The 26173-nt window shown below is 34.0% G+C and overlaps 1 protein-coding gene across 8 annotated transcripts in view; it reads right to left on the bottom strand.

Moving 5' to 3' along the window:
- Positions 1-75: 75 nt before the first annotated feature.
- The window catches only part of Sona (sol narae metalloprotease), a 53767-nt gene continuing 27669 nt past the window's right edge, over positions 76-26173 (bottom strand). For 7 of the 8 annotated variants that reach the window (XM_083036826.1, XM_083036823.1, XM_083036827.1 and 4 more), the window contains 16 exons: positions 21217-21317; positions 15076-15136; positions 13714-13925; positions 13325-13414; positions 10030-10225; positions 9648-9777; positions 9349-9478; positions 8940-9082; positions 6638-6693; positions 4831-4957; positions 4552-4716; positions 3751-3877; positions 3543-3647; positions 3062-3213; positions 2363-2805; positions 76-821 (listed from right to left, as the gene is read on the bottom strand). In XM_083036826.1, coding sequence (XP_082892952.1) covers positions 685-821; positions 2363-2805; positions 3062-3213; positions 3543-3647; positions 3751-3877; positions 4552-4716; positions 4831-4957; positions 6638-6693; positions 8940-9082; positions 9349-9478; positions 9648-9777; positions 10030-10225; positions 13325-13414; positions 13714-13925; positions 15076-15136; positions 21217-21279 — 2337 coding nt within the window. In that variant the 5' untranslated portion in view covers positions 21280-21317 and the 3' untranslated portion in view covers positions 76-684. Of the gene's footprint in view, positions 822-2362; positions 2806-3061; positions 3214-3542; positions 3648-3750; positions 3878-4551; positions 4717-4830; positions 4958-6637; positions 6694-8551; positions 8605-8939; positions 9083-9348; positions 9479-9647; positions 9778-10029; positions 10226-13324; positions 13415-13713; positions 13926-15075; positions 15137-21216; positions 21318-26173 lie in introns of all 8 variants that reach the window. The other variant, XM_083036831.1, reaches the window with a different exon arrangement.

Raw genomic sequence — 26173 nt, 5'->3', positions numbered from 1 at the left:
CGATATAGATATTTAATACATATATAAATTAGATAATTATATATGTAAATATATAAAATATGAAAAACACCAAGGAACTTTTAATTATTCCCATTTATTGTCTTGCGCTATACAATTTCTGTTATTTCTAAGCTCATCCATCCGCACGCTTACGCTTGCGAAACATGTGCATGACGCACCTGTGCCTGTAACGAGTCTTTTGCGAGATCGTTCCTTACATCGAATAAATATAAACGTAGCCGAAATATCGTTACCAATTGACAGTATCCGCTCTGCTTTTTTTTTTAGATTCGCTACATTTCGGTACACCCGAGTTGCGAAGCGCTTTCGCGGTACTATATTACAACGTAACAAATTATATCTAGAGGTATGGGATACTTGAAGCTACTTGGAGAGTAGCAATCGAAGTACGATATAAAGATATTGACGATTTCTTCGAAAAAAAGGAAGAGAAGAGAAAGAGAGAAGGAGAAAGAAAATGAGAGAGAAATAACAAGAGAAGAAAAATTCTCTGTTCGGGGCTTCTTCTTTTCCGTCAGTACTTCTTTTTCCGGATGCGTCACGACGGCGAAGCGATAACATATGTTTGACAGTATCCTCGTGGCGAGCGTTTAAGTGCTGTATCACCGAGCAAACTATCGAACATTGATTTTTCTTTTTCCTTTTTTTTCATGTCATTACATATTAGTCAGCACAGATAGCTTTCAGGGACGCGCAGCAGCGACTCTTCACAGATTGTAGATGGCACAGCCATGTTCTCAGCCTGTCAATCATCTCCGCGCAATCTGACCCCACGTCCGTGCACTCACCGGCCTCTATTTCTGAAAGCAAACGGACGGATTATTATACGATATATTATTATATGACAATTATATTTATTACACGACTTATGTATGTACAGGATTCATGATTTCAACGCGATTTTAACAAAATGCGTTCGATTAGTGTAATTGTATATTAGCCTGAAACAAATAGAGGATTATAAGTATTGTGTAATAAACAATGCAAAATTATATTAGTCTCCCATAATAGAAAAATCACTATTGTTTTTTATGTATATGTATATGTAAATGTGTCCAGGTATCATATATACAAATATTACACATGTTTTTCACTGTCCTACTAGTGAATTCGATCGGGAAATGAGAGAAGAAGCGGGATGATTCTTGTATACACTTGTAATGCTTATATGCATTTTTGTCGAAGAAATAATGAGGGTTTTTATACAAATGTTTCACACTTTTATCGGATTGATTAAATTTGTTTTTAATTTATTTAAAATATTTGCGATTAAAGATTGATAAAAGTTGAAAATATCCTGTATATATATAAAATATATGTATGCAAAAGAGAGATAAACTGTTATAAACCAGAGAAGTGATCAATTTTAATACATATATATCTCTGTATGTTAATTTTATTGATATTATTATCTTTTGATTTTGAAGATAAACTTGAGAACCTGTGTTAACGAAATAGAAAGACTTAAGGCTCCTGGGTGCTCACCGCGGCCATGTTGGAATCGTGACGTCAGAGGCGAGAAAACACACGCTATTTTTTTTAGATGCCATTTCTAAATAAAAACATATTTGCATAAAATAACACTTAAGATCTCTTTAATACACTTCTAAAAAACGCCGAAAATTATTCTTTTCCCTTGACAGTCAATCAACAACCCTAAAATGATCGAGATATCAGACTTTGACATGCGGAATGACTGCGCAAAGACCAGAAGGACTGGGCCTCATAATATTACATTTTACAGCTGTTGATTGATTATAAAGGGAAAAGGATAGTTTTCGGCGTTTTTTAGAAGTGTATTAAAGAGAAGTGTTATTTTATGCAAATATGTTTTTATTTAGAAATGGCATCTAAAAAAAAATAGCGTGTATTTTCTCGCCTCTGACGTCACGATTCCGACATGGTCGGCAAGGTACCAGGAGCCTTAACGATAACTATCACAAATTTTTATCGATTTAGATGAGATCGATCGTATCGTATGAGACGGAAATCTACAACTCCTCTCCATATTCCATTAGTAACATAGAAGGAGACACAAAAGTAAAATAGATATACATATATTATACAAAATATCTCTGAACAAAAACAACCTAAACCAGAGACGTGTCGGAACCAATGTCTCTCGAAAAGTTCCTCGCAATTTCAGAGTTTGTCGTCGAAGAACTGTAAATAGAATAGATGGAACACATAGGAAGAGAGAAATTATATTGGAGTCCGCGCAGACGTTAACGACAAGGAATGATGACATGCAAAAGCCCTCGACTCTCGATAAGAGACAGAGAAAAAGAGAGAGAAAAAATAAATAGCGCGATGATACAGATCTAGTTCAGAATTCTCTTACCGCGGCCGTCATTTCGAAGGCCGCTCTGATATCCTTTGGTCGTCGTGGAAAGCAACATCACGCTTTTATACTCGAACGGATTAATTTTCGGACCGTTAGTGATCTTCGGAGTGGTACTGACAGTGTAGTACGAGTTGAAGAAATTGGTAACGCTTCTTCGAGTGGTGGTGCTGACGCCGCCACCAATATCGCTATTATTATTATTATTATTATTATTATTATTATTATTATTATTATTATTATTACTGTATTTAGTCTTATATTGATCGGTGTATAAATTATTAATAGTTGTCTGTGTATAATTCGACAGCGTAGTTACGACCGGTATTGTGACGTGTTTGTAAGGATTAGCCGACGGTGTCGTTATTGTCGTCGGTGTCGTCGACGCGGTTACGTTCGATAATGATGTGCTGAGGCTGAGTGCCGTTGATTCCCACGGATACCTGTGTGGCATATCATTATGACATTACTACATAATGCGCTGCAGTGCTGAAGCTGTGTATCTACATTGCATTGTATTCTGTTGAAATGAACAGTTGCTTTTTATCATAAATACGTCCTTGAATCGAGGATATGATGCGTTTAAATGTGTACATTTTCAGTGTTAATCACACACTGCGTTAAAGGATTAATAACATCTACCTACGCGATGCGCGCGATTCTTGTTATGAAGAGAGGGGGAGAATCCCTCTGTATTACCTGTAATCTGTGTTGTTATACTGAGCGAATATTGGCCGATTGTGCAGCGTAGGATTGAATATGCTGTCTCGACGTACGTAGGTCGGAATGTTCTGAGTATAATCCGGTATTATGTTCTCGTGCTCCGCCACACACTTTCCATTCAGGCAGTACTGAAAAATCAACATCAATGTGATTAAACATCTGTGCAAAGACATTCCGGGATAACATATATGTATATACGGAATTACATTATCTCGTAAAATTACATAATGCAATAATGTGTCATTGCTTAACGTATCTATCGAGATTTATGAGATTACTTCTGTTAATTACATGTTATAACATTGTACGCGACAGCACGCGGAAGCTGTATCATGACATTACACACGTTGTATTATGGAATTTTTATATAAATATCGTAAAAGCTAAAAGCGCAAACACTTCTTCGAAGCGAGAAAATGTTATTATTGTAAAGCGTACAGATTTTATTTTGCTTTACCTGACCATCCCCGCAGGGCGAACCTTCCGCTGCTGGACGATACGCCACGCAGTATCCGGATCCAGCATCGAAACAGAACAACTGAGCGCAAACTCGATCGTCTTTCTAAAATCGCGAATGTAAAATGTAAATATGTGACGATATTTTAAATAAGAGAATTATTGTAAAAATCCAAGTGCATATATAAAGACAATGTAAGTAAACGTACGAAACAAGCGCTTGTTCCACGATCTTTCCGACATTGCGCATCTAAGGATAAAAGTTTTCCCGGAAGTACTCTGGGCAACGCCTCGTCTTCGTGAGGCGCATTGTATAAGCAGGTCGCTGTGTCACCACTGAAAATCGAGAAAACTATTAAGAGAATAAAATGGATTTTTTAAATAAGATCTATAAGTTCCTAGCACAGTAGCGCTCGTGGATATTTATTTTATGAAAATTGATTAAATGTATTTTATGTGCGCACGATATATGTTACTTTATAACAATAAGAGATTTTTATATACATTATTAATGTACTGTTAAAATTTATTGAAAAAACAAATAAAAATCACTATAGAAGAGGAATAAAGAATGTTATTTACGTCGTAAATAATTTTTTGTATGATAAATGCTACACTGAGAGAATTTTCTCTTAGAATTTACCTTGAAAATCATGGTAATCGTGGGATAATATGGTATGGAAAGAATTTTATGAGAATTTCTCTGATTAATATTTATCACAATAAAAATAATATCACAATAAAATATAAAACATGTTTGATTAATTTTACTAAACTGCATAGTAAAATTAATCAAACATGTTTTATATTTTATTTTTTATTATTTTTTATATGATTTTTTATATGATAGATATTATTATTTTTATTGTGATAAATAGTAATCAGAGAAATTCTCATAAAATTCTTTCCATACCATATTGTCCCACGATTACCATGATTTTCAGGGTAAATTCCAAGAGAAAATTCTCTCTGTGTAGTTTTGGAATGAATGTTACACGGGAATTACCTACTTTAAAAAGTGATGGAAGGAGGACACGCTGCAGTGGGACCACTTGAAGCCTTTCTCGGTGTGCCTGAGATCGCTCATGATGTATCCGTCTTCCCATCGGCACTTCTCGGCGCCCGGGCCGCCTAGATAACTCGGCGGAGGTGAACCGTCGTGGACGGCGCCCAATCTACGAAAGATCGCGCGATATTATCGATTTTTTTCCAAGATAAGAGCTCTGATAGACGCACCTGAACAGAAGGATGGAAAAAAAATGTCGGACGGAATAATCTCGAGTACTTACAGATGGCCCACCTCGTGCGCAGCGACGATGATACCGCTGAATCCACCGGTATCCTCGATGATGGCGACCGAATTCACCTTCTCCAGACGCTTATTCACGACACATGCTCCGCCGACGTAGGCGAATCCTGTATAGAAAAAATCTTTTAACTTGTGCTTCTCCTTCAATATATCTCGAATAGAGAACTGAGCTAATTCTAAGTTACTACTAACAATAAGAGTGTTGGCGTTAAACAAAAGCTGTCTCGTTAAATTAGTATCTATCTCCACCGTAAATACTCGCGCGAGTATTCGATCGAGTAATTACTCGGGAGTATAATCGATTGATTTTTATCAATCGTCTTTTCGATTGTATTTTATGTTCAGAATGAAAAAGCGCGCTTGTTGTTAATTATTGCCATAGATATTATTGATCTGAGAGCGTTCGAGTTATGAGAATTAATGATAATATATTAACTCGCTCGAAAGTGTGTTAAAATTGAGTAGTCATCAAGATATACTTGTATGCGGCATGCATTCGGCATTAATTCGCCCAATTAATAGTTAACGAGAGAGTTAGCCGGAATATCAGACATCATGTAGTTTAAAGAGGTGTTTGTGTAACGAATCGGACGATTAACGGATTAGAATCCCTCTCGCTCCCCCCGATTTCCCCTTGATTCGATATCGAAATATGGGCATGGAAGATACATCTCTCGACGTATTTGATAGAGTTGCTGTGATTTCAAAAGACTTACCAAAGACCACGATCCGTGACAGTAATGCAGCCCAAAGAGTACAAGAGTCGTGAATTATTCGGGAGAGATTATTCAGAACAAAAAGAGTATACAGGCGATGTAAAAAAATAAAAAAATAAAAAAAATAAAAAATAGAGAAAAGGACGACAGAGAATTGAATTTTGAATTCGATCGTTTCTCTTTGGCGACGACGTGTGTTGCGTGCTTTTTTCGCCACGACCGAAATAACGTGTGTTATCAAATTCGAGAACGATTTTCAATGTACAAGACTGTGAAATAATAGTATATGTACATATATAAATGCGGAAATATATAGTAATAGTTCGTGTAAAAGATACAGTGGCGGATTATAATTGAATATTAGAAAATATTTATTAAGTTTTACGTATTTATCCTTTTATATTGACTTTAAAAAAATTTTTAATTCTTAATTTTTTAATTTTATGTGTCGAAAATGTACGAGAATATGATATCGAATTTCATAGTGCCGAAAAATCGTGTCAGATGATCTCGGATCCGCCAATGTATGTAAACATTGAGACCTAGCATTATATGCAATAGATATAAACACATATGGAAGTAAAGTTTAAGCGACTGTGCGAGGGAACAGCAGAGTTCGAAAGAGGCAACTGCTTGATGCAATTGTCATTGGATTGCAATCTGATATGATTCGCGTATGAAGAAGAGTACATAAGGCACACCCATTAGAAGAAAGTACATTTAGATAAATAAATATAAAAATAAGTAAAATATATATATAAAGCAAGCTGTTCGAATAATAATTGTTTTCTAACTCTCAAGAAATTCTCAATAAACATCTAAAAAAGAAATTTTGACTCGACAAAATGAATATTTCTGATTTGGTTTCAATTTTTTATCTAACTTTTATTTTATTCACATGTTTTTTAATTTATTAATCTTATAAATCTTTCACTCTCTTTTTTTCTTTCTTTCTCGATTGGACATCTGGAAATTCAGACTAAGATAGTGCGCATGTGCAAGACTTAAAAAAGTTGGAAAAGCTAAAACAAAAAAAAAAGTTCTTCTTCTTGATCCGAGAAAAAAACGTACCTGCGGTTCCTCTATTGCACACATCATTCGCGTATTGCCTCCTGCACATATCTAATCTGCAATGCAATAACAAAAATACTCTTTATCATATAAATTCATACTCGGCAAAAGTTTCTGACCTGGTCACGGGACAGACGGGACGAAACTCGGCCGCTCGGATCAGTTTTTTCGACTGTACAAAATAACAAAAAATAACAAAAAAAAAAGAAGAAATAAGCATAAATATACGGAATCGTGTATTCGTCGCCAGGAGCTGGAAGATGAGATACGAAACGAATTCGTATATTTCGCTAGATGATCCAAAGAAATCAAAATATATTAATGATAACCATCCTCTCGAGAAAACCGTTACCGTAACAAAAAGTGTAACATTACCCTGCATTTTGAGAAAAAAAATTCGACAATGCTTTTGCGACGATCAATAATGCCGATTTGCGTGTGAAAAAAAAGATTCTTCTTACCGGAGGCAGAAGACATGTATCTCCAAGATACACGCGTGTTGCGGAAGCATATGTGTGTCTTGAAATATATATATATTAAACAAAAAAATCAAAGCAAAAACATTATTACACGATCCTGGTGCGTAAATAAATAATCGTCGATTATTAAGCGGTGATCGTTTGCATCGCACGTGAGATTGATTAATCAATTTTGTGCGATCGCGAAATAGCATTTCGATCGAGCCTGTCAGCGGAACAGAAATCGCGAAGAAGGAAAAACGTGTATTCTCGATTTATCGCATATAAGATTTCTGATTTTTATATATGAGTAAGACTTAATAATTTAAAAAGGGATCTACAAATTATTATTCGTCTAAAACAAATTATAGTTGCATTAAATTTTAAGATTCAATATAAATATATATTGCTTTTTGTTGTTTCGTTAATTTTTGTAATCCGCTAATTGATTAATTGGTTTTAGACATAATTATGATTAAATGTAAAATAAGCACGATGCAAACTTTAATTAAACAAAATTCAATATTTAATAGATTCGTTTATAGTTTTTAATTAGATTAATATTTTAATATCTCTCTTATTTTTTTGCACTTACTTTTACATTTAATTGGATTTGATTTGGTTTGTTAACTCTTGCTTGGAAGTATAAAATATTTGATATAAAACTAATATAAAACAGATTCATCAGAAAAGGAAAGCTTATGTTTATATATTAAAGCCAGCTCTCAATTCTGCACGCAAAATTGTGCAATTTAAATAATTTGTATTTATATATGTGTATTTTATATGAATTTAAATTATGCACATTCTTAAAAAGTCAGGAGTTGATTTTTACGACTTGTCGATGCAAATGTTAAAAGAATCTGTCGTGATCTTTTAATAATTAATATATATTCAATAACATTTTTTTTCTTCAATTTTTTTTATAGAAGTGTTTTCGCGCGCTACACGATATAATCCGGCGTTACGGTAACAAGGCATTCGTGAGATAATCACGTGTTGTTAATTAAATTAATATTAGTGGTACCATACCCGCTCCTCATTCGCTTCTCGTTCGAGCGTGTGCGTAAGAAGCTCTGGTGCATTGTCACGCAAATTGATTACAAGTCCCTAATTTCGTTGCCTGTACATTACGAAGTCACGCGAGGGAGATATTCTTGTTAACAAAGTTATCGAGAGTGACAAATTTTTCTCGCCAATCCGACGCGCCGTTCGTCTGAATTAAAATATTAATGCGATACGATGCTGATTCTAGCATGAAAAAAAAATATCTTCCTCGAGAGACTCTCCACAAGACGCAATACTAATACCCGTTAGATACCATTACTGCGTGTACCGTCAATAATACCGACAAACTATATACAAGCTAGCGAGGATGCTGTACCATATAAATGTTTATTACAAAAGTTTAGAAAAAAAAATGAAGCGTGTGTGATCACTATGTAATAAACCATACCGGCAGTTCCCTTAGTGCAGCGGCCGCCTTTCCTACGACGGCACATATCATACCTGTTTTGCGGGATAAAAATCGAGAGTATGAAATCATCATGAATAAAACGTGATAATTATAAATAATATTATCTTTATATATAGAAATGGGAGAGAGAATATTGAAATTAATTGCTATATACTAAGTAATTCAATGTTCGACGATGCATTACCGTATTATGCTTCTCTCGTTACGTCGACAGAGAGTTAATTAAGTGTTCGTTGTCACAAAACAATGAATAAAAAAATCTGGATTGTCAGAGAGCATCGTTTTTCAGCTGCGGGCACTTTTTTTATGAGTTGAGTTAACGTAAATGGATGTAAATAATCGCGTTTTATGAATTGGACACTCTTACTTTGTTACGGCAACGGCGATATCGTACACGGGGAGTCTCCTCTCTCGGAAAAGGTATTTGCCCATGTCAGTCAGAGCAGCTGCCGAGTCGATCGCGTCTCTTCCCACGCGATTCCTTTCCAAGTACGGTGTCGCGTCCCGTCCCTTTGAATATAATATAATAAACATTTATTACAATTGCTTTACCGTTATTTTACATTTTTATACATATATAAAAAAAGTCGCATTTTATTTTACAGATCGCAAATTTGTTGACAAATTAATGATTCAGTTTTTACGAGATTCGATTTAATTACAAAATTAAAAATAAAATAAAAAGTTTATATACATCTTTTAAACGTCGAGTTATCGTGGTAAAGAGGAAAAAAAATATTAAAGGCGAATAAATTAATTCCGCTACCGTCTCTTACCCGTGAAATAATTATTCCCGCTATACTGATACGTATTTTTGGCCCCTTCAGTAACTTATACCTCAGATCTACTCCGTTCCAAAAGGATACGAAGTATCTCTTTATCTGTACGTTGTCGCCGCCGTGCAATCTGAAACGAGAGAGAAGATTGCGTCTGTTTAAGATGCGCGCAGATACACTGGAGATTATAAATGTCAATGCAAATTTTCGCAGAATATCCACATGAAGAGAAGGATATTTATTAATTTACTGTGAATATATTCGCTGTTTTAAAGAGCTTTAATGATACGTCGACTCACCTGTACCCGTCGTAATCCACGATGCAGAGGATTTCCGGATAAATGACGTACGGTGCTTCGCGTCTCGATCTGTTATTGATCGAACGTTTGCTTCTGTACCTCTTGGCTAAGCGATCCGGCTCCATAAACGCTGTGAAATATTTGTGCTTGTATTTGTAATTTTACAATTTTTTTTCTTTCATTTTTTAATCCAATATAAAAATTAATTAAAAACATTTTTTTAATTAATTTAATTGAATATATAAAAATTAATTTATAAAATTTTTTAAATTAATCTAATTTAATATAAAAAAATAATTTATATATTATAAAACTAATTTATAAAACTAAAATGGAATCCATGTAAGAAATTCTCCCGATAATGAATAATGCATATACTTACAAAAATCATTATACTCATCGCCGACAGGTCGATCAATTTTTTTGAAAACGATATGATGACTTGTGCGTTGTAAGTTTTCGCTTTTAGTTACATTGGGCAGTAATTCGGGTTCGTGAAGGGCTGATGCCTCGCTCACTACTTCCTGTAGTCGTTCTGGCAGTGGTCGAATGACTAATTCTGAACCGATGGTTCCGTCCTGAACAAAAAGAACATTTAATTATTCAATATATGGAATATCTATCAATCTTGATATATTTTTGATAGTGCAAAATTTATTTTATAATTTGATGAAAATTAAAGAAATCTTAATATAGCGTATGTTGTAAGAGATTTTTTGTAAATAAATTCTGTACGAATAAAAAAAAGACGTTGACACATTAAAAAAAAAGGGAAAAAAAGAGTTTACGTAAAATATTTCGTATATTCGAACAAAATTAGGTGTGACACTTGTGTTAAATTTCGAAATAATTTAAGCAACTGCTTTAAACTCGTCGAAACATTTTTCGATATATAAAAACGAGTATATAATGTAACGTTATTTATATAATATTAAAAATTATCTCAGATTTGTGCGTCTCTTTGTATTCTTTGAATTACGTAAAGTTTGAACTGTAGACGTGGAAACATTACAGTATATGAATCACGTTGCGCGTGTTATAGTTGAGGTGCGCGTTAAATCGAGCGTGTCCATCATCCAAAGTGGGTTTTGAACAAACGAGGTTTTACAACGAGGCGAATTATTCGCGATATTCCCGATCCGGGATATCACGATCGAGCCTGCGATTCGATCCGCGAGAGAATGAGGTGCATTGGTCAGATCTCGAGGAAGGAGGGGGAGTGAAAGCGAAAGGTCAGGACACGCTGCGAGGAGGTCACTTAGAACAACGCTTTTATATGGCGTGTATTATGTAACCGAGCAGATATTACGTTACAAGCCCGCGTTTGGACGATATTACGGGGCTTCGCCGCCTTCATTAAAATTTTCATCGAAACTCCCACACACGCGGTTGAGCCGATCGCGAGATCTCGATCCTATCCTCGTCGCCTCGCGCGTTCGCAAATCCTTATGCAGGTGGGTGATGAATGAAAGAGAGGTTCTTTCGTAGAGATTCAAACTTTCACGACTCCTATAAGGTATAAGTATATGTATAACGTAATTGTAATACATATTCGTGCGTTCACCCCCATACATGTGCATACCAGGTATATTACTCATTTATATCGCGACGTAATGATCTCGCGCGCGTAATAGCGTTATTTAGAGATAGTATATAACGATCTCTTTCCGATAAGAGATACGCGGATATTTCAGAATTCACGTCGATTCACGTAGCATGATTTCTTGCGAAATTTTCCAGCCTATTTCTGCACAAAACGTCGAGATTTTAACGCGATAATTAGGAATAATTAAATTAAATTAGCGCGACAATTTGAAAAATATATAGTATAGCGAAAATTTATACATGTAATTTTCGAAACTTTCAAAATTTCAGAATTTTGCAAGAGAGCTCCTCGATTAAGTCAGATTATAGGAATCATTGCGATATTTGCTACCACAACGTAAGGCAGAGATCCCTGTATCGTCGAAATTATGTATGCATGTGATAAATACAAGAGAGAGAATGAGGAAGATATCGTATATATGTATACAGAGAGCACGTATTGCTTCCTCACAAAAACGGCAATTAATGAGAACTTCATAAGAGAAATCAAGTCACGCTCGTTTGAACGTGGAATTATCAGGAACACAACGTCCTCTTCCCTTCTTTCTCTCTCTCAAAAATTGCAGACCGCGGCGAAAGGTAGGATCGACACGGGGAGAAGTTTATTGGCTTCTATCTCTCGCAAATACACCATACATCTTCTTCATGCAGGACTTTATATCCCTAGAAGAAAACGTCGGTTGCGAGCGCAGAGGGGAAATGTCAAAATCGCGGTATTTAAGTAACCTCGCCTTGTATGCCTCGCTGAGCACACTTAATCGTATACATATAACTCGTCACGATTATAAGTGTGACTATAATACCCGTGATTATGCAAAAGCGACGTAATCTTTTAATTTTCAATATCAAAGATCGACAACTGTGATTAAGAGACGTCAGTTAAAGTTTCTTGGGAAAAAAGAATAAAGAGAAAAAATAAAAAAAGATATACATCAAAAGATTATACATTCTAATAATATCACATAATAGAACATCATACACACAGACTAAGATAAAAAATGTGAGTGCTACTGCTATATTAATATTGACTAACTTAAATTCCGACCAGTATTTAATCAATTCGATGAACATGAACAAATTGTAACTAAGAAACACAGCGACTGATAAGACACAAGTAAGTGTCGAAACGTATCGCGAAATTTAATCATTGTATATCATGTATTAAAATATATTTATTAAGCATCAACCATTATCTGCTCGTTAATAAAGCCTTTGTACATTTTTGAATAAAAAAAGAGAATAAAAAGTCGAATAAAGAATAAAAATTACCAAGCTTAAAAGATTTTTATATTTAATCATTCATAATAAAAAAATATCTATATCGACGTCCTTCTTCCACAGGAATGTTTGATATGTATATTTGTCTCAGATTTAAGTAAGAAATTTGACTGCTTGAGATTGCTTACTAAATACCGCTTTGATCATTATGATAGAGCAGTTTACGACTGTTTCGCGAGGAAAGCAAAATTGCTAGATTATGTATTATTATCCATAAAATATAATTATCATAACTCATGGCGACTATACACGACGGGACGGCATTCCAGAAATTCTGTATATTAATATTCGGCGACGGCGAGATACAAACTCGCCCCAACATTTTAATTACTTATTCAGCATACGCGATAGTATTCACAGTCAGCGATTTCCGCTCGATTGTAAATCAATCTTACAATGCGAGATAAAGGCGTTTAAGTTCATTTAATAAAAATTAATAAATTAAGCATTAAGAGGTAATCTGTATTCTCTCGTCGAACAAATTTACAAATTAAGCTTGACGTGATCTAACTTGACTTGTAAGAAAACTATTCGATAAATCGCTATATCTGATAAATTTCCACCGTGAATTTTTCACCGTAAAATTGTATCGGCGATTGTTTTTAATAATTACTCTTTATACATATCTCGTTGTAAAAATGTTGCTACAGCTAAATGCAGTATCCACCAACGAATTGCGATATGGCTATAATTATAACACACAGGCTCTAAGCGAGTCGTGTCGGATTGACGAAAGACGACCCGTAATAATGGGGTGGTGACGAAAGGGACATTAAGAAAGAATGGCCACTTACAACGCGCACTTTCCCATTCGCGTCCCGGTGTAGTAGAATGGAAGCCATGTTCTCCGTATCTTGATAGATGTCACCGATATTTACATCAACCTAAAATAAAAGGAACAATTAGAGAAACTCGGTTTAGAGATAATAATTATATAATACAATAACTAAATAATTAAACAATAATAACTCTCCAAAATTACATCTTACATCTCTTTCGACTATTAAAAACATTTTGTAACAAAAAACCAAAGATTCCAAAAATGGCAACCAATTCCATATCACATATAATTATGTGTAATCGATCTCTTCGGATATTCTAGACTGATATAATGATTAATATTAGAAGAAAGAATTTAAGTTTGAAGAAAGACTAAGATTCCGCGATAAAAGAGATCACTTACATCCTTTACCCTCTCGTAATGAAGGCCATCGGGTTGCGACGTGTTTCTGGTGACGGTCCACATTGGCAGGCTGTTGGCCGTCAACAATCCTTTCGTAGGCTTCAACGAAAGGCTGATGTCTTTGCCGAAGGCCTTCAGATGAATCTGCGGTTTCGCGTCCACGCTCCTCTTGTGCACCGTATGCAACACAGGCACGACTTCGTACGGCGGCACTATGGTTTTAGGAAAATTTGCAAAACACAGGTTTATAGAGAATTTTCTCTTAGAATTTATCCTAAAATCATGGTAATCGTGGGACAATATAGTATGGAAAGAATTTTATGAAAATTTCTCTAATTAATATTTATCACAATAAAATATAAAATATGTTTGATTAATTTTACTAAAAGTATAGTAAAATTTACTAAAAGTACCTATGGTAAAATTAATCGAACATATTTTAAAAATTCTATATATTGTCCCACGATTACCATGATTTTCAGGGTAAATTCTAAAAAAAAATTCTCTCTGTATACATATTCATATCATGCGAATGTAATTTTAATTGAGATAATTTTCATGAGAAAGATGTGAAAAAATTCCTTCCATTTAAACACTAAGATATATTTCGAACAGTATATGTTTTATAATATTATATCATATAATACTAGCAAGTAATGAACGAGGGATTTTAAGATTAATTATCTTTTCGCGATTGATTTCTTATGTCGCTAAAAAAAAACCTCGCCGTCATTTGACACGAAAAACTGACGACAGGAGACCCTTTCTAAGGTCATCGACGAGTCTTCAATTACATATTCTCGTATGAGCGATGGAGTTGATGAATATTCATCGAGAATGATTCACGACGGAGAATTTGAGTTTAACGGCCTCGTTGAAAAATTATTCGCGTCTCTGATATTCGATTTCTTCTCGAAATGTGTCAAGTAAGAGTGTTGAGAAATTTTCCTCATATGTAGGAAAAGTCTCGGAGAAAATTTATTCGCCCGATTATAAACTCTGCGCAAATTTTATTTCAACAGTATTTAATTCGCTCATTTAATATGCGTTTAATTGTGTAAAGAATGATAATCTTTTCTCGACATTTTCCGAAGAAAAAAACAAACTCCAAACTTCACGAAGGGCAAACGATCGTGCATACATGTTCCCTTTAATTATTATCAGAGATATCGCACGCGTAAGATAAATCTATTCGAACGGCAAAAATCCTTGACGCGTCTCCACTATTTGTTAGAATCGCATTAGCCGATGACCTGATGTTTTAGTATTTTTTTTTTTATTACATCGCGTCGCCGGAAGGAACGAGGCGTCAAAGGATAACCGCGCGAGTTACACCGTTATTTTTTTATTTGCTGTTATTACCGGACTCGTGTCCCGTGTAAAATACTGATAGCATCTCTTCCCTTGTCATATGCTCGTGGATCTGAAACACAAATGAGTTTAGGTGAACACACGGGTGTCGCAATATTCTTACGTAATCGAGATGATGATCGTCGTAATATCTATCTCACGTTCTATCTAATATCGCTGATACGGATCGATCGGAAGGTGTGGACTCAATTTTTCAAGTATAAACATATACGTATAATGTACAACAGATGAAACGTAAAAAAATAAATACGTATTGCGCGCGCATGTAAGATGAAGTAAATAAATCGCAAGAAATTTACTCGCTCAAACACCGTAATTATTCGAATGAGGAAACGCGAGACTAGAATGTAGAGAAAGAGATCTTTGCGCGAGACATCTCGTAAGCGAATCCAACTTCCGGGATTCGCAATTTCATCATTATGTGCCATTATGTGTCATTTCGTCGCTTTTTTTCTCGCTCGCTCGCCGCTTTCCTCTCTCTTGACAGTTCTGTGACTTTAATTTTCATTTTTTGCCGTTTCTTCGCACGAGATACTTTTTCGATCGCGTTGTCTTGCCGATATAGCAGTGGGAATTAATAGCTAGCGATGCAGTAATGTAATGTAAAATGTAATCGGGAATGGTAACGCCGGCGGCGAAAAGACATCACGTTTCGTGTCGCAAAAAGTTATGTCACAGATGGTATAGTACTGGTGCGCGTGGAATTACTTGTAAATTAATCCACGACTGAAATTTTACATTTCACAACACGTGCTATTAAGCCGAGTAATTTGTTAAGTAATGACGAATTTAATTGTACATTAGTAACAATTTTTAATCGATTATATATCGCATTACAATGACATATATATTAACATTGCTTATGCTAATAGAATAATATAAAGTGAAGCTCAAACCCTGGTTAAATTCATATTAATATAGTATAGATAATTAATATATTAATTATAATTATTTAACTTTAATAATTATAATTATTTAGTTTAATAATTAAATAATTAACTGGGCATTAATATTAATGCAAATTCTATTTAATATAGTCATGCCAATCATTGTGCGACTCTTGACGTTGCGATTGATCGATAGACTTTGTTCGGATCAAAAGACAGTGATTTTTCAAGTGTTCTAGGAGTCACGACAGTCTTGTAATCGACGGGTATGCGCGCATATTCCGTTTTCCAATCGGATTTCAAGGTCTGCTTCTACCATTTAGCAGCAGTTTACTTACTCCACGCGGTGTCGCAGAAGTCGAGCTTAAGCGAAACGATCAAAGGGGGACTCTGGGGCTTCTAAGGTCGATCACTTTCGCTCATTACTAGAGTGCCCGATCGAGAGTTGATCGATTTGCGCTCGCAAAATGATCGTTTCATTCCTAACAAAGCGTCGAGTGTGTGCGTCTGTTTCCTCGTGGGGTAAAAATTCCTTGAAAAGACGGTCGCACATTCATGAATATCAAATTTTTATAAAATACGTAATTTTCTTGCGTGAAATCTTGAACTTTCACACGGAATATCGATACTTTTTGAATTAATTTTTTACTCGATATGATGCTTTTCTACTTCGAATACGCATATCGTAACATCGGCGATTCCGTTGTCAAATCGGACAGCTAATCTGATAATCATGAATTTCTGACAACGACACGATGGTTTCTTGGTCCAAGTAGCAATTCATTTTGCAATAATCTGTTAACCGTAACGGCGAGTCGCACGTTTCAATCGCATAATGTATTTCGCGCGCATATAATCGACGCAGTCAGTAGAGAAAAGTGGATTACTACTTTGAGAGATAGGATCGCGTTCCGGTTTCGCTCTTTCGATCTTTCCCGACCAATGAATACATCTCGAAATCATGTAAATCGTGTCGATCATGTGGAACGGCTGCCGGAAATAACGGTTTCACTCGAGAAACTGTCTAGGAAAGTAATTATTTGTATCATTTCCTAACGAGAAGAGAGTTGCATAAATATATCGGCAGGCAGGCATTGATGAAAGTATGCGAGGATTTTTTTGTTAATTATAATGTTTACGTATCAAGATCCTTTCTCGTCTTTCGTACTTTGCTGATGACTAAACAAGCGCTCGCATCATAAGACTAATCAGGCAAACTGATGTTTTTATTAATATATACACGTGCTCGATATAAAATATATATATATATTCAGATAATAAAATATATTTTATTATACCTGGTCAAGTATATTTCAATGAGCCAGCATATATTCTATTTATATATGTTTCTTTTATGTTGCATTTCAATATTTTATTGATTGTAGTCTAATAAAAAACATGTGTATCTTAATAAATGCTAATGTATGAAATAATATATGAGATATATAATGTCGGATGTTCGATTAAAAATATTACTGTAATTGTTATTTGTCAATAGCGTATTTTTTCAACAACGTTTTACGTTAACAAATTTCAAATGCCATTTAAGTATTCAAGAGTTATTTTTTTCGCAAAAGTTTATTAAACTCACACCAATAATTAATAAATTAAAACTTGTTAATTTTATATTTATTTTTACCGACATATCTTGTCTCAATTGACTATTTATTTCGCTTATTTTGCTCTACTTTGTTTATCGTTATCTCGCGCGTGTCCGACATCATTATCAAAATCGCGCAATTATTATTCGCGTTTAAACTTCTTAAAAATAATGAAAAAGAAAACGAAAGCAAGATGATACAGCTAAACAGCATCGAACGGTTCGATGATTTTATTGCAATTTCGTGCGCAAAGTTGTTACGTAAGTTAGAGGAGAGCCGGCCGTTGACCACGTTCGTGATGATTATCTACGACAAGATGACGCGCTCGACCGACGCGTGCTGAATCGTAACGTGCCATTAATCGCAATCCTTTCGTTTTTCACGCGCTTTCTTAATTACGCTGCGATCATTGACACGTAATCAGGATTTGACTAACAAGTAACACTACTCAAGTGCCATTCGCCGATATTCTTGAAACTTTGCACACACGTAAGTACATCGAAAAACATTAAACACGTTTTTTTATTTTGGCTAACAAGGCGTTTTAAGGTCGGGTATAGTACCACTATCTTGCCTTCACTGGCTGGGTAGACCTTTCCATTGCCTTCAGTTTCCGCCATTTGGATGCGTCATATTGAATTTTTCATCCGCCACCTCTAGATTGATATAACTGTTGCCAAAATCGTAATCATGTATCTAATAAACTTCGCAAGTGGCGTTAAATCAAGTTTTTGAAACTTCTGCGATTTTGTCCACCATTTTGTATTTGCCATTCTGAATCTCGTTAAACTAATGTCAAAATCGTCATTAGCGATCTCAAAAACACGCAGACAATGGGAAGGTCTACCCAGCCAGTGAAGGCAAGATAGTGGTACTATACCCGACCTTAAAACGCCTTGTTAGCCAAAATAAAAATGTTTTGCGATGTACTACGTGTGTGCAAAGTTTCAAGAATATCGGCGAATGGCACTTGAGTAGTGTTACTTGTAAGTTGGCCCAACCCAATAAAACCCGGTGGGTTTTATTGGGTTAAACCCACTTTAAAAAACTTACTTAAAAACCCATTTATAAAACCCATCCAAAAATGCTAAAAATTTAATAATATTATAAATGAAGTATTTAATATTAATTAATTTTTATTTAATTTTTCTTATTTATTAATGTAATAGAAGGTCTATTACATTAATAAATAAAAAAAATTAAATAAAAATTAATTCATAATAAGGAATTGTGCCAATTAAATAGCCAATTTTCTTAATCATTAGCGAATTATAAAAACGAATTCATATATTTAAGAGGCCAACTTTTCGAGCCATTATTAGGGTGTTATATTAAACTCAAGTTTATTCAATTTATTATACAAAACATAATAAAATATAAATGGAAAGTATAAACGTTTCATTATGTTTTGTATAATAAATTGAATAAACTTGAGTTTAATATAACACCCTAATAATGGTTCGAAAAGTTGGCCTCTTAAATATATGAATTCGTTTTGAACATTACACGAGCGTAGAAGACTTTCTCATTTGAATTATAAAAAATTAAATTTAAAAAATTAAAAAACCCAACAAAATCCCCAAAAACTCAATAAAACCCCAAAAAACCCAATAAACCCCCAAAAAACCCGGTTTTTAAAAAAAAAAACCCCCCACTGGGCTGGGCTTTTTAAAAAAAACCCGGGTTTTTTCAAACCCTGCACGTAATCCTGTTTATATTCCCTTATTAACAAGATCATTTTACACAGAGAGAATTTTCTCTTAGAATTTACCCTGAAAATCATGGTAATCGTGGGATAATATGGTATATGGAAAGAATTTTATGAGAATTTCTATGATTAATGTTTATCACAATAAAAAAATAATATCTATTACAATAAAAATTAATGAAACATGTTTTATATTTTATTGTGATATAGATATTTTATTATTTTTATTATGATAAATATTAATTAGAAAAATTTTCATAAAATTCTTACCATACCATATTGTCCCACACAGTTGAAAAATTTGTGTTAAATTTAACAAATATCACATGTCCCAAACGGTTCACAGAAATTTTTGTGTTAATTTAACATAATACGGATATGTTAAATGATGACACGAATATTGTGTTAATATTTTAACATAAAATAAATGCAAACTTCAAGTAAACTTAAAATAAATTTTGTGTTAAATTAACATAGTTTTAATGTACAAATTAACTAAAAAAATTGTTAATTTTACATTTTATCATCCCCACTTATATTATAAAGTAAAATTAACATTTTTTTCTGTAAATTTTAACAGATAAATCTTGTCACTAATAATATCGAACATATTTATTGTGTAAAATTAAAAGTAAATACACATTGTGTTATTTTTACACTTTTTTCAGTTATTTTTATAATTTAACATTTGAGTTCAATTAACACAACAGCAATATGTTAATTTAACACATGAATGTGTTAAATATTTAACACAAAAATTTTAACGGGGACCGTTTCTAACAAGAAAACACAAATTTTCCAACTGTGCATGATTACAATAATTTTCAAGGTAAATTCTAAGAGAAAATTCTCTCAGTGTACACGCACCGGCAGAAATGGTGTTCGGCGTTAGATGTGTGCGAATACGTATGTCGCGTTACGTATGTGTGCGTATGACTTTCGGCTGTCATACACGTATTCGCACACATCTAACGCCGGACACCATTTCTGCCGGTGCGTGTACAAGCGTAAAAATGCGTGTTTGCACTTTGTATCGCCGGTCTTTCAAGGAAGTAAATTCTAAATTCACTTAATAACGCACGTCGGAAATAAAAATAAATCGATGTCGAAATAAACAAACACGCACACACATGCAGATTTTAAATTTGTGTAATTAAATGTACCGCTTATCGTATCTCCTATTTATATGATACTTTTATACGCATGATTTCTTTCCGACATCACCGAATCGATTACCGAGATGAAGAAAGAAAAAAAAAATATATAAATATGTAAATTTGATTTTTTCCGATTCGATGACTGAAAATAAAAGTTTCGGATGATAAAAAGCGAATTGAGAATTATGACAAATGGTTTACAAGCGCGATCGTCCAAGTCGACGATCGTCCATGTAATTTTCTCGTAAATATACTCGGCGCACCCAACATTTATCGCGCGCAATCCGCGAAGTTATGACGCGTCATTAATTTTTCTCACCCCACATTATGGAGCTTCAAGCTAATTAATTCTTCGCGTGTCATAACACGCTGTAAATAATATTCGAACGTTAAAGCTGTATATACGCGTAAATTAAAGTTCGCGCAAAGGAACGTATACCATAAAGAGTCCCTTGAGAACGAGACATTTGAAATTATGTTCTGTAGAATTTACACGATGTAAAGCGGGGATAAGAAGGTATTACTTGAATAAATAAAGATATGCTTGTAAGTCATCACACACACACACAAGACGCATTGCTTTGCATATCGTGAATTTTTTTTACCTTGTTTTTTTAGCGGCGATTAATAATTAGAGTCGTCATCGCATTTTTTTGTCGCCGTTTTATTATAATTCGGTTAAAATTACCTCTGTGCTCGTACTAGCGCTCTTTGTCTTAAAAGAAATAATTGCATGTAGGATAACAGCGTGTCCTTGGGTGTCTTGACTGCGATCTTACCTTGTGGCATCGTAAGAGAGGTAGAATGATGGCCATGCAGAGAAGGACAAGGGCGCGAGTCATTTTGCATAAAAATATTCCTGACTGGTTGCGTCACATCGCTGAAACAGAAAATATCATTTCCTCGTGAATGAAAACGTAATTGAAAGTAATTAGCGCTTTGCGGTAAACACATCTTGACGACAAAAACGCGAATATCTTAAAATCACGTCTCGCTTTTTCACGGTTATTCATTTACGAAGACATTTACACTTCCTATCGTTTCCTTCGAATTTATAGAGTTAATATTTATTATTTAGAAACATTTTTTTCTCTTTGACTGACACAATTAATATTTAACGCGTGATATTGAGACATCCCATCTCTGATATTCCATCCGATAACACATTTGCGAAAATTTGAGAGTGTTAATTATGTGAGAAAATGAGAAAGAGAGGTATTTTGCTCACTGGCATGTAATATAGCGCGATGAGGAAATTCCGCGGTTATATAATTTCCACCACACCCAGGTGGGCGAAATGCGAAAATGAAGAATCCTAAACTAACCTTCGCGATGAATTCACGCGTGCATGAAACCGAAAACTGCACGAAGAAATATGAGAGAGTTGCGAATGTGTTGAAGCGGCGTGCAGCAAGTGCAACGACGTTGATCCCGGAAGGAAAGTTTAGTTGAATTCATTATTAACGCTGACGGATTATTAATGCCGACGGATTCGCGCCAAAAGCTTCAAACATAGAGTATATGGCGTATCTGTGAATGAATTTCTACAAAAGTCGATTTCTCGTTGCGGAGAAAAAAAATAGTAGAAAGCAATAACGATTCGAACGTAAATGGATTCAACACTTTTCTAACAAAATGTCAGATTTTAGAACAAAATTTTTAAGTGACAACTCGTGGAAAATTTCCAGATTCAAGTCGTCGAAAATTTAAATTCGAAAAGTCAAATATGCAATATGCTAAAGTATAACTGCGTTTTTTGACGCTATGGAAAATTTTGAGATATCAGTTCGAGTTAATTAAGATATAAATAATATTCTGTGTGTGATCTTTTATATATATATATATATATATATATATATATATATATATATATAGAGAGAGAGAGAGAGAGAGAGAGAGAACTAAAGAAGAATCGTGCGAAACCATCAGCTGAATTTTAGTTAACTTTAATCAATATTTATGAAAACGATATGCTATAAATAACTTGTTAATATTATGATGAATAAGCTAAAAGGCAAAGTTAAATCGTTACACGAGATCATTCAAAAGATAGTAACCTGCATAGCTAATTATGCAAATTAATTTTAAATCATAAAATGTGTTATGTATATTTTGATCTTTCGTAATTTAAATGGCATATAAACACATTAATGCGCTTTAACTTTAAAATGTTCATTATTTAATTTAGTGTTTTATTCAGCTATGTGCATCAAGATGTAAAATATGTCAAAATTAAAACATAAAACATAAAACACAAATTAAAACATGTTTATGAAAAATATTTCAGTTTGTATAAAAAATTACTCGTATAAAAATTATTGTAATAAAAATTATTTCAGAGAGAAAGATTATAATGTCAAAGATATTACTTTATTTTCTTCCGGAGAAATGTTTCGTTCGTAGTAATTTAATAGTATAATTTTTCTTAAAAAAGACGTCTAAGTAATTAAAATTGTTTCTTCCTGAACAGTTTACTTTCCATAGAGCTATCCTTTCTAAAATTCTCAATTGTAAGGAAGAATTAAGGCCGCAAACCAAAGAGAATAATTCGTGGACGCGGAGAAATCTATGAGAGTAAAAGCAATGGGGTTACATATACACACTGGAGCAAAAAAAGTGTGTCTTATTGTTTTAATAAGAAATAAAACTTTCCAACCGAGCATAATATATTCGACCTTCGTGTGCAACGATAATAAGCAATTTCATAGGTTACTCTAGATACCACGAGAGAATCGAGAATCACACGCCATATAGAATGTCATAGACAACGCTATAGAAAGGGATCCATTGTGCCGTTTTGTATATGAATATTTTTTATTGAAAGTTATTTATGCTGCCGTTAAGTAATCATAAAATTACATTCATAGCATACCGTGTTCGCGGATCTTCATATCGTTATTCTTACTTACGATCAATTCGCGATGTCTAGAGTCTAGAAGAAGATAAACATCATCGATTTTATAAAATAATATATTTATTTTTCAGCTGTTAATATTGCTTTTGCATAAAAAAATTATTTTGTTTCAAAAAGATCTTATATTAATTTCTATCACATTTTTTACAATTAAAGTTCAAATAATGTGGAAGCAACCATAAAATATAATTTCGTAATATTTAATTTTGTAATATGTATATAATTATAATTATTATGCATTTAAAATATGAGTAAACAGCATTCAATTACAGACGAAAATTTGCGCAAATTACAGAATTATTGTGATTACAGATACTGTGCAAAGTTATTTGATTCAAATAAAACTTTTACATCTATTTCTCTATAATTTATAGATTTATAAAAGAACACTGTGTGTGTGTGTGTGTGTGTGTGTGTGTGTGTGTGTGTGTGTGTGTGTCATATCGCAAAGATCTAAAAGTCTAGAACATAATTGGTCCGGAAAAAGAAATGCTTTCACCTGGAAACCTGCCAAACAATAGAATATAAATTTAGACTATTGTTTGCATTCCCAGCGTCCAATTTAATTCATTGTCGCTTGATTTAATCGTATCAGACTTTAAAATTTTATACGAATAAATAGAATATATCGTAAAGTGCGTTAAAATTTCATAAAAAACAATTCCAACGATACACGCGACAGCTATAAGAGAAAGAATAAAAGAGAATAATTAACTACTTAAAAAAGATGATTAACTTGTACGAAATTGTAAGGTAGAAATCGCATTTAATACATTAGTTTTTACCTGACCTTGCAGAAACGAGTTTGCGCCATTGCTTGCATTATCAGTATGACATTTTATTTATCTTATTGTGGTTTAGTCGAGCTAAAAAAATACATCTACTTCACGAAGAAGTCGACTCGACAAGAGACTTTAGGAGAGAGAGAGAAAGAGAGAGAGATGAAATTATCCTAATTATGTAAATAGAAATCCGTTTATATCTGAACAAATAGACATGTAATTTAGTTAACTCGATCGTTAGTCGGTTTGGTGAAATTAAATTCTGCGGTTTGCAGATAAGGCGCAATGCCAGTTAGAATACATTTTTCACGAAAAAGGCGATCCGGCAATCTCGCTATGAGAAAGTGACAGATATTAAATTATCCCAAATGCGTTAAAAGTCGAAATAAAAATCACAAAGGAATGTCACTTTCGCTGCTTGTGAGCACAGAAAAAAAATTAATTTAGGTCATTATTCCCGATGATGCCTAATTTGCCATATTGTCGGTTTCAGTGGACGAGCAAAAGCGAATAAATTAATCATCGCGGTCCTCATTCTACGACGGCGTTAATTAACAGGGAGAATAATTGCGGGTTATAAATGTCAACGTTACACTCGGAGAACCGAAGACGAAGAGTCAAGTAAAGGGCAACTGGCTTCATCGCGCATTACGTACAACCGAGAGATGAGAGAAAGAAAAGCGAGAGGAGGGCATCTCGCGATTGCGAAAAATAATTCCTCGCCTTCCTCGTCGAAGATGCAGCGCGATTTCATCCACCATCTCGACGAGGGCATCGAGAGGCGGATAAAGTCAAGTCGATTTTTTTTTTTTTTTTTTTCGCCGCGTATGTACCGTTGTACTCGATCGCTTTCTTTTCGAATTAGAATAGACAGAGATTGCGACCAGTATATTTCGGATTAAGCAATGGAAAGTGGTTTGATATCCGTATTAAATTCTTATCTATCCACTTTCCGTGCCACGTAACGTTAAAAAGAAACTCTTAGCTCGTAACTCAACCTCCAAATGTATATAACTTGTACATTACAATATATCATATATACAATATCATATCCTGTATGTGCAATAGGGTGGCCCTGTATACTTATGCAGAGCAAAAACCGCAGATTGCGATAGATAAATTGTGAGTTGTTGGCATCGCATCTCAAGGATTAAACTATTTCATATTCACAAAATTACAGATATTACGAAATTTAAAACGGATATATATACACACGTGTATATATAGATCAAATTCATATGAATGTATGAATATTGATATTGTACACATTTGTGTAAAAAGAAAATTAGAATTTTAAAAGATTATTATTATTACAATATAAATATATCTATATATATTTATAAAATTTTTATTATTAAAAGAATTGTATTTCTTGTTAATTAATAATTTAAATTTTATTCTATGGTTATTGTCACATAGAGCAGTTTACTCACTCTTAATAATATACAATTCTTTATGAAAGATTTTTTTCCTCGTATGCAGAAGCAATCTATTAAATTTTATGTTTCCTAGAAGCTTCCAGTTTTATGTTAAGTCCTAAACATGTTTCATTTTATATTGCTTATATTAAAATTATTCGATACATTTCGAACAATGTGACTTGGCGGAAATTTATGATGTTTATTTTGTCGGGGGCCTCTCTTTTATGACGAAAGGAGAGAAAGAATTGTTAATTTTATTACGGTGCGAATGTGCTCGTTTCGCAAAACGAACGGATACAAACAATGTGGTGAGCTAATCGACAGTAGTTCCATCCTGCGTTCAATGACTTTCCTTCAGTCCGTGTGCTTACGCGGATAACAGGAAGTAACGAAAACTACTTACTTCCGCAATGTGAAAATATCCCGGTCGGGATAGATCGAGTGTCGTGAGAAATCGCGACAGCAATCGCAAGCGCTTCTAATTACTATAATATGATATTGAGTTGAAATTCTAGAATTTTAGCCGTATAATTCGCCGGTAAACTTTATCATTACGAGATCGTTGTATCGTTAAAATAAAATGGCGTAATTAGAGTTTCGTTATTTTAAGCATCTTTCA

This window comes from Prenolepis imparis, unplaced genomic scaffold, assembly GCF_030444845.1.
Source record: "Prenolepis imparis isolate NDT839.2.m4 unplaced genomic scaffold, iyPreImpa1.0 SCAF_4, whole genome shotgun sequence".
Taxonomy (NCBI): Eukaryota; Metazoa; Arthropoda; class Insecta; order Hymenoptera; family Formicidae; genus Prenolepis; species Prenolepis imparis.
This window is presented reverse-complemented; position numbering and strand designations above follow the sequence as displayed.